Here is a 12,282-nt window from a genome sequence, read left to right on the forward strand (position 1 = left end):
CATCACAACCAGGAAGATAGCAGTCTGAAATGACATCACAACCAGGAAGATAGCAGTCTGAAATGACATCACAACCAGGAAGTCACCCTGTGATATGTGGTCGTCCCACCTAGCTATCTGAAGATGAATGCACTGACTAAGTCACCCTGTGATATGTGGTTGTCCCAACGCACTGACTAAGTCACCCTGTGATATGTGGTTGTCCCAATGCACTGACTAAGTCACCCTGTGATATGTGGTTGTCCCAACGCACTGACAAAGTCACCCTGTGATATGTGGTTGTCCCAATGCACTGACTAAGTCACCCTGTGATATGTGGTTGTCCCAACGCACTGACTAAGTCACCCTGTGATATGTGGTTGTCCCAATGCACTGACTAAGTCACCCTGTGATTTGTGGTTGTCCCAACGCACTGACTAAGTCACCCTGAGATATGTGGTTCTCCCAATGCACTGACTAAGTCACCCTGAGATATGTGGTTCTCCCAATGCACTGACTAAGTCACCCTGTGATATGTGGTTGTCCCAACGCACTGACTAAGTCACCCTGTGATATGTGGTTGTCCCAATGCACTGACTAAGTCACCCTGTGATATGTGGTTGTCCCAATGCACTGACTAAGTCACCCTGTGATATGTGGTTGTCCCAATGCACTGACTAAGTCACCCTGCGATATGTGGTTGTCCCACCTAGCTATCTAAAGATCAATGCACTGACTAAGTCACCCTGTGATATGTGGTTGTCCCAATGCACTGACTAAGTCACCCTGTGATATGTGGTTGTCCCAATGCACTGACTAAGTCACCCTGTGATATGTGGTTGTCACACCTAGCTATCTAAAGATCAATGCACTGACTAAGTCACCCTGTGATATGTGGTTGTCCCAATGCACTGACTAAGTCACCCTGTGATATGTGGTTGTCCCAATGCACTGACTAAGTCACCCTGTGATATGTGGTTGTCCCAATGCACTGACTAAGTCACCCTGTGATATGTGGTTGTCCCAATGCACTGACTGGAAGTGGCTCGGGATAACAGTATCTACAACATGACTCAAATGTCAATGTAAATGGAAGTAATACTTTCAATGCATTTTTCTACGATAGGTGGGTTTTTTCACCAGTGGTTGTCATAGTAACTCACTCAGTACGAGGGACAGTCCTCCTCAGCCAGCTGAGATCTGATTGGGCAATGAAACGCAGTGTCTGCATCACATTACCGAAGTAGTTGTCCTCAGAGAATACTAGCTACACACACACACACACACACACGAATACACAAATTAGTATACACACGCACACAAATACACACATTAGTATACACACACGCACACAAATACACACATTAGTATACACACACACAAATACACAAATTAGTATACACACACACACAAATACACAAATTAGTATACACACACACACACAAATACACAAATTAGTATACACACACACACAAATACACAAATTAGTATACACACACACAAATACACAAATTAGTATACACACACACACAAATACACAAATTAGTATACACACACACACGAATACAGACATTAGTATACACACACACACACACAAATACACAAATTAGTATACACACACACACACGAATACACACATTAGTATACACACACACACGAATACACAAATTAGTATACACACACACACGAATACACAAATTAGTATACACACACACACAAATACACAAATTAGTATACACACACACACAAATACACAAATTAGTATACACACACACACACGAATACACAAATTAGCAAAAACTAAAGCAGGAAGCACCAGTGACTCAGGTTAATAAAAAAGTGGTCAGATGACGCAGATGCTAAGCTACAGGACTGTTTTGCTAGCACAGACTGGAACATGTTCCGGGATTCTTCAGACAGCATTGAGGAGTACACCACATCAGTCACTGGCTTCATCAATAAGTGCATCGATGATGTCGTCCCCACAGTGACCGTACGTACATACCCCAACCAGAAGCCATGGATTACAGGAAACATCCGCACTGAGCTAAAGGGTAGAGCTGCCGCTTTCAAGGAACGGGACTCTAACCCGGACGCTTATAAGAAATCCCGCTATGACCTCCGACGAACCATCAAACAGGCAAAGAGTCAATACAGGACTAAGATTGAATCGTACTACACTGGCTCTGACGCTCGTCGGATGTGGCAGGGCTTGAAAACTATTACAGACTACAAAGGGAAGCACAGCCGCAAGCTGCCCAGTGACACAAGCCTACCAGACGAGCTAAACCACTTCTATGCTCGCTTCGAGGCAAGCAACACTGAAGCATGCATGAGAGCACCAGCTGTTCCGGATGACTATGTGATCACGCTCTCCGTAGCCGATGTGAGTAAGACTTTTAAGCAGGTCAACATTCACAAGGCCGCAGGGCCAGACGGATTACCAGGACGTGTACTCCGAGCATGTACTGACCAACTGGCAAGTGTCTTCACTGACATTTTCAACATGTCCCTGACTGAGTCTGTAATACCAACATGTTTCAAGCAGACCACCATAGTCCCCGTGCCCAAGGACTCTAAGATAACCTGCCAAAATGACTACCGACCCGTAGCACTGACGTCTGTAGCCATGAAGTGCTTTGAAAGGCTGGTCATGGCTCACATCAACAGCATTATCCCAGAAACCCTAGACCCACTCCAATTTGCATACCGCCCCAACAGATCCACAGATGATGCAATCTCTATTGCACTCCACACTGCCCTTTCCCACCTGGACAAGAGGAACACCTACGTGAGAATGCTATTCATTGACTACAGCTCAGCATTCAACACCATAGTGCCCTCTAAGCTCATCACTAAGCTAAGGATCCTGGGACTAAACACCTCCCTCTGCAACTGGATCCTGGACTTCCTGACGGGCCGCCCCCAGGTGGTAAGGTTAGGTAACAACACATCTGCCACACTGATCCTCAACACGGGGGCCCCTCAGGGGTGCGTGCTCAGTCCCCTCCTGTACTCTCTGTTCACCCATGACTGCATGGCCAGGCATGACTCCAACACCATCATTAAGTTTGCCGACGACACAACAGTGGTAGGCCTGATCACCGACAACGATGAGACAGCCTATAGGGAGGAGGTCAGAGACCTCGCCGTGTGGTGCCAGGACAACAACCTCTCCCTCAACGTGACCAATACAAAGGAGATGATTGTGGACTACAGGAAAAAAAAGAGGACTGAGCACGCCCCCATTCTCATCAACGGGGCTGTAGTGGAACAGGTTGAGAGCTTCAAGTTCCTTGGTGTCCACATCACCAACGAACTATCATGGTCCAAACACACCAAGACAGTCGTGAAGAGGGCACGACAAAGCCTATTCCCCCTCAGGAGACTGAAAAGATTTGGCATGGGTCCTCAGATCCTCAAAAAATTCTACAGCTGCACCATCGAGAGCATCCTGACTGGTTGCATCACCGCCTGGTATGGCAACTGCTTGGCCTCCGACCGCAAGGCACTACAGAGGGTAGTGCGTATGGCCCAGTACATCTCTGGGGCCAAGCTTCCTGCCATCCAGGACCTCTATACCAGGCGGTGTCAGAGGAAGGCCCTCAAAATTGTCAAAGACTCCAGCCACCCTAGTCATAGACTGTTCTCCCTGCTACCGCATGGCAAGCGGTACCGGAGTGCCAAGTCTAGGTCCAAAAGACTTCTCAACAGCTTCTACCCCCAAGCCATAAGACTCCTGAACAGCTAATCATGGCTACCCGGACTATTTGCACTGCCCCCCCCCCCCCCCACCCCATCCTTTTTACGCTGCTGCTACTCTGTTAATTATTTATGCATAGTCACTTTAACTCTACCCACATGTACATATTACCTCAACTACCTCAACTAGCCGGTGCCCCCGCACATTGACTCTGCAACGGTACCCCCCTGTATATATAGCCTCCCTACTGTCACTTTATTTTACTTCTGCTCTTTTTTTTTCTCAACACTTTTTGTTGTTGTTGTTTTATTTTTACTTTTTTTGTTAAAAATAAATGCACTGTTGGTTAAGGGCTGTAAGTAAGCATTTCACTGTAATGTCTGCACCTGTTGTATTCGGCGCATGTGTCACGCCCTGGCTCTGGGGACACTGTTATGTTGAGCCAGGGTGTGTAATTCTATGTTTGTATTTCTATGTTGGCCTGAGTGACTCCCAATCAGAGGCAACGAGTGTCAGCTGGTTGTCTCTGATTGAGAGCCATATTTAACTGTCTGTCTTTCACTTTGTGTTTGTGGTTTCTTGTTCTATTTTGGTTTGTGTTAAACCGTAGACATCACGTTATCGTCTGTTGTTTTGTTCGTGTGTTCATTCATTAAATAATATGTTCACCTTCAACGCTGCGCATTGGTCTCTCCCTGACGATCGTGACAGAAGAAACCACCAGAACTGGACCAAGCAGCCTAGTGAGGAGCAGAGTGGGTGGACTTGGCAACAGTGGAGGAAGAGCTTCGACTGGGTCAAGCCGAATGAGGAGCTGAATGGCGGAGGTTGGAAGCAGAAGAGCGAGAGGTGGGCGAGAATTATCGAGGGGAAGAGAGACTCCCAGAAATTTTTTAGGGGGGGGCTCACGACGTCGGACCAGCAGGAGGCCGCGATAGAGCGGCCCAGCGGGTTGCCAGAGGAGGCCGCCAGGTTACGGGGGCCACTGGTCGAAGAGGGGATGGAGGATGTAGAGGCACGGCGAGAGGTACTGGCGTGTGTTGCCAGTCCGGTCCGGCCCGTTCCAGATCCCGGTGTAGGTCCAGTGGTGTGTGTCCCCAGTACGGTCCGGTCCATTCCTGCTCCCCGCACCAAGTCTGTGGTGCGTTTCGTCAGCCCTGTCCGGCCCGTTCCTGCTCTCCGCACCAAGTCTGTGGTGCGCGTCGCCAGCCCAGTCCGGCCCATTTCTGCTCCCCGCACCAAGTCTGTGGTGCGTTTCGTCAGCCCTGTCCGGCCCGTTCCTGCTCTCCGCACCAAGTCTGTGGTGCGCGTCGCCAGCCCAGTCCGGCCCATCCAAGCTCCCCGCACCAAGTCAGTGGTGCGCTTCGTCAGCCCGGTCCGGCCCGCTCCTGCTCCCCGCACCAAGTCAGTGGTGCGTTTCGTCAGCCCGGCTCGGTCCGCTCCTGCTCCCCACACCAAGCCAGTGGTGTGCGTCGTCGGTCCGGCACGGCCCGTGCCTGTTCCACTGGGGCCTGGTCCGGCACCGGTCAGATGCGTTACGCCGGAGCTAGAGCAATCCGCTCCATCAGTGTGCAGTCCAGCTCCGGCCAGCGGGGCCAGACCGGACCAGGGGTACTTTGGGGGGTTGGAGAGGGAGTGGGGATCAGGCCCGGAGCCGGATCCGCCGCCAAGGCGGAGTGCCCACCCGGTCCCTCCCCTGTGGTATTTAGTTGGCGCGGTCGGAGTCCGCGCCTTTAGGGGGGGGTACTGTCACGCCCTGGCTCTGGGGACACTGTTATGTTGAGCCAGGGTGTGTAATTCTATGTTTGTATTTCTATGTTGGCCTGAGTGACTCCCAATCAGAGGCAACGAGTGTCAGCTGGTTGTCTCTGATTGGGAGCCATATTTAACTGTCTGTCTTTCACTTTGTGTTTGTGGTTTCTTGTTCTATTTTGGTTTGTGTTAAACTGTAGACATCACGTTATCGTCTGTTGTTTTGTTCGTGTGTTCATTCATTAAATAATATGTTCACCTTCAACGCTGCGCATTGGTCTCTCCCTGACGATCGTGACAGCATGTGACCAATAAAATTTGATTTTGATTTGATTTGATTAGTATACACACACACACAAATACACAAATTAGTATACACACACACACAAATACACAAATTAGTATACACACACACACAAATACACAAATTAGTATACACACACACACACAAATACACAAATTAGTATACACACACACACAAATACACAAATTAGTATACACACACACACAAATACACAAATTAGTATACACACACACACAAATACACAAATTAGTACAAACACACACACATACACAAATGAGTACAGACACACACACACATACACAAATGAGTACACACACACACACAAATACACAAATTAGTACACACACAAATACACAAATTAGTATACACACACACACAAATACACAAATTAGTATACACACACACAAATACACAAATTAGTATACACACACAAATACACAAATTAGTACAAACACACACACACACAAATACACAAATTAGTACACACACAAATACACAAATTAGTATACACACACACACAAATACACAAATTAGTATACACACACACAAATACACAAATTAGTATACACACACACACAAATACACAAATTAGTACAAACACACACACAAATACACAAATTAGTATACACACACACAAATACACAAATTAGTACAAACACACACACATACACAAATGAGTACAGACACACACACACATACACAAATGAGTACACACACACACACAAATACACAAATTAGTACACACACACACACAAATACACAAATGAGTACACACACAAATACACAAATTAGTATACACACACACACAAATACACAAATTAGTATACACACACACAAATACACAAATTAGTATACACACACACACAAATACACAAATTAGTACAAACACACACACAAATACACAAATTAGTACACACACACACACACAAATACACAAATTAGTACAAACACACACACATACACAAATGAGTACAGACACACACACAAATACACAAATGAGTACAGACACACACACAAATACACAAATTAGTATACACACACACACAAATACACAAATTAGTATACACACACACAAATACACAAATTAGTATACACACACACACAAATACACAAATTAGTACACACACACACACAAATACACAAATTAGTACACACACACACACAAATACACAAATTAGTATACACACACACAAATACACAAATTAGTATACACACACACACAAATACACAAATTAGTACACACACACACAAATACACAAATTAGTATACACACACAAATACACAAATTCGTACACACACACACAAATACACAAATTAGTACACACACAAATACACAAATTAGTACACACACACACACACACAAATACACAAATTAGTACACACACAAATACACAAATTAGTATACACACACACACACAAATACACAAATTAGTACAAACACACACACACACAAATACACAAATTAGTACACACACAAATACACAAATTAGTATACACACACACACAAATACACAAATTAGTACACACACACACACAAATACACAAATTAGTATACACACACACAAATACACAAATTAGTATACACACACACAAATACACAAATTCGTACACACACACACAAATACACAAATTAGTACACACACAAATACACAAATTAGTACACACACACACACACAAATACACAAATTAGTACACACACAAATACACAAATTAGTATACACACACACACAAATACACAAATGAGTACAGACACACACACAAATACACAAATTAGTATACACACACACACACAAATACACAAATTAGTACAAACACACACACACACAAATACACAAATTAGTACAAACACACACACACACAAATACACAAATTAGTACACACACAAATACACAAATTAGTATACACACACACACAAATACACAAATTAGTACAAACACACACACACACAAATACAAAAATTAGTACACACACAAATACACAAATTAGTATACACACACACACAAATACACAAATTAGTACACACACAAATACACAAATTAGTATACACACACACACAAATACACAAATTAGTATACACACACACAAATACACAAATTAGTACAAACACACACACATACACAAATGAGTACAGACACACACACACATACACAAATGAGTACACACACACACACAAATACACAAATTAGTACACACACACACACAAATACAAAAATTAGTACACACACAAATACACAAATTGGTATACACACACACACAAATACACAAATTAGTATACACACACACAAATACACAAATTAGTATACACACACACACACAAATACACAAATTAGTACAAACACACACACACACAAATACACAAATTAGTACACACACAAATACACAAATTAGTATACACACACACAAATACACAAATTAGTATACACACACACACAAATACACAAATTAGTACAAACACACACACACACAAATACACAAATTAGTACACACACAAATACACAAATTAGTATACACACACACACAAATACACAAATTAGTACACACACAAATACACAAATTAGTACAAACACACACACATACACAAATGAGTACAGACACACACACACATACACAAATGAGTACACACACACACACACATACACAAATGAGTACAGACACACACACACATACACAAATGAGTACACACACACACACAAATACACAAATTAGTACACACACACACAAATACACAAATTAGTACACACACAAATACACAAATTAGTATACACACACACACAAATACACAAATTAGTATACACACACACAAATACACAAATTAGTATACACACACACACACAAATACACAAATTAGTACAAACACACACACACACAAATACACAAATTAGTACACACACAAATACACAAATTAGTATACACACACACACAAATACACAAATTAGTACACACACAAATACACAAATTAGTATACACACACACACAAATACACAAATTAGTATACACACACACAAATACACAAATTAGTATACACACACACACAAATACACAAATTAGTACAAACACACACACAAATACACAAATTAGTATACACACACACAAATACACAAATTAGTACAAACACACACACATACACAAATGAGTACAGACACACACACACATACACAAATTAGTACAAACACACACACATACACAAATGAGTACAGACACACACACACATACACAAATTAGTACATACACACACACAAATACACAAATTAGTATACACACACACACAAATACACAAATTAGTACAAACACACACACAAATACACAAATTAGTATACACACACACAAATACACAAATTAGTACAAACACACACACATACACAAATGAGTACAGACACACACACACATACACAAATTAGTACAAACACACACACATACACAAATGAGTACAGACACACACACACATACACAAATTAGTACACACACACACACAAATACACAAATTAGTACACACACAAATACACAAATTAGTATACACACACACACAAATACACAAATTAGTATACACACACACAAATACACAAATTAGTATACACACACACACACAAATACACAAATTAGTATACACACACACAAATACACAAATTAGTACAAACACACACACATACACAAATGAGTACAGACACACACACACATACACAAATTAGTACAAACACACACACATACACAAATGAGTACAGACACACACACACATACACAAATTAGTACACACACACACACAAATACACAAATTAGTACACACACAAATACACAAATTAGTATACACACACACACAAATACACAAATTAGTATACACACACACAAATACACAAATTAGTATACACACACACACACAAATACACAAATTAGTATACACACACACACACACAAATACACAAATTAGTACACACACAAATACACAAATTAGTATACACACACACACAAATACACAAATTAGTATACACACACACAAATACACAAATTAGTATACACACACACACACGAATACACAAATTAGTACATACACACACACACACACAAATACACAAATTAGTACACACACAAATACACAAATTAGTATACACACACACACAAATACACAAATTAGTATACACACACACAAATACACAAATTAGTATACACACACACACAAATACACAAATTAGTATACACACACACACAAATACACAAATTAGTATACACACACACAAATACACAAATTAGTACAAACACACACACATACACAAATGAGTACAGACACACACACACATACACAAATGAGTACACACACACACACAAATACACAAATTAGTACACACACACACAAAAATACACAAATTAGTACACACACAAATACACAAATTAGTATACACACACACACAAATACACAAATTAGTATACACACACACAAATACACAAATTAGTATACACACACACACACAAATACACAAATTAGTACAAACACACACACACACAAATACACAAATTAGTACACATACAAATACACAAATTAGTATACACACAAATACACAAATTAGTATACACACACACACAAATACACAAATTAGTATACACACACACAAATACACAAATTAGTATACACACACACACAAATACACAAATTAGTACAAACACACACACAAATACACAAATTAGTATACACACACACAAATACACAAATTAGTACACACACAAATACACACATTAGTATACACACACACACAAATACACAAATTAGTATACACACACACACACAAATACACAAATTAGTACAAACACACACACACACAAATACACAAATTAGTACACACACAAATACACAAATTAGTATACACACACACACAAATACACAAATTAGTACACACACACACACACATAAATACACAAATTAGTACACACACAAATACACAAATTAGTATACACACACACACAAATACACAAATTAGTACACACACAAATACACAAATTAGTATACACACACACACAAATACACAAATTAGTATACACACACACAAATACACAAATTAGTATACACACACACACACAAATACACAAATTAGTACAAACACACACACACACAAATACACAAATTAGTATACACACACACACAAATACACAAATTAGTACACACACAAATACACAAATTAGTATACACACACACACAAATACACAAATTAGTATACACACACACAAATACACAAATTAGTACAAACACACACACATACACAAATGAGTACAGACACACACACACATACACAAATGAGTACACACACACACACAAATACACAAATTAGTACACACACAAATACACAAATTAGTATACACACACACACAAATACACAAATTAGTATACACACACACAAATACACAAATTAGTATACACACACACAAATACACAAATTAGTATACACACACACACAAATACACAAATTAGTACAAACACACACACAAATACACAAATTAGTATACACACACACAAATACACAAATTAGTACACACACAAATACACAAATTAGTATACACACACACACAAATACACAAATTAGTATACACACACACAAATACACAAATTAGTATACACACACACACAAATACACAAATTAGTATACACACACACACACAAATACACAAATTAGTACAAACACACACACACACAAATACACAAATTAGTACACACACAAATACACAAATTAGTATACACACACACACAAATACACAAATTAGTACACACACACACACACACAAATACACAAATTAGTACACACACAAATACACAAATTAGTATACACACACACACAAATACACAAATTAGTATACACACACACAAATACACAAATTAGTATACACACACACACACAAATACACAAATTAGTATACACACACACAAATACACAAATTAGTACAAACACACACACATACACAAATGAGTACAGACACACACACACATACACAAATTAGTACAAACACACACACATACACAAATGAGTACAGACACACACACACATACACAAATTAGTACACACACACACACAAATACACAAATTAGTACACACACAAATACACAAATTAGTATACACACACACACAAATACACAAATTAGTATACACACACACAAATACACAAATTAGTATACACACACACACACAAATACACAAATTAGTATACACACACACACACACAAATACACAAATTAGTACACACACAAATACACAAATTAGTATACACACACACACAAATACACAAATTAGTATACACACACACAAATACACAAATTAGTATACACACACACACACGAATACACAAATTAGTACATACACACACACACACACAAATACACAAATTAGTACACACACAAATACACAAATTAGTATACACACACACACAAATACACAAATTAGTATACACACACACAAATACACAAATTAGTATACACACACACACAAATACACAAATTAGTATACACACACACACAAATACACAAATTAGTATACACACACACAAATACACAAATTAGTACAAACACACA

At 40.0% G+C, this 12,282-nt stretch overlaps 1 protein-coding gene across 1 annotated transcript in view; it reads right to left on the reverse strand.

Moving 5' to 3' along the window:
* Positions 1 to 12,282, reverse strand: part of LOC311137335 (phosphate-regulating neutral endopeptidase PHEX-like) — a gene marked incomplete at both ends in the record, with an annotated part of 66,919 nt that overhangs the window by 1,621 nt on the left and 53,016 nt on the right. Inside the window, one exon of the mRNA XM_084171779.1 lies at positions 1,143 to 1,246. Coding sequence (XP_084027905.1) covers positions 1,143 to 1,246 — 104 coding nt within the window. The remainder of the gene's footprint in view (positions 1 to 1,142; positions 1,247 to 12,282) is intronic.

The sequence above is a fragment of the Coregonus lavaretus genome (assembly GCF_964263955.1).
Source record: "Coregonus lavaretus genome assembly, chromosome: 2".
Lineage (NCBI taxonomy): Eukaryota > Metazoa > Chordata > Actinopteri > Salmoniformes > Salmonidae > Coregonus > Coregonus lavaretus.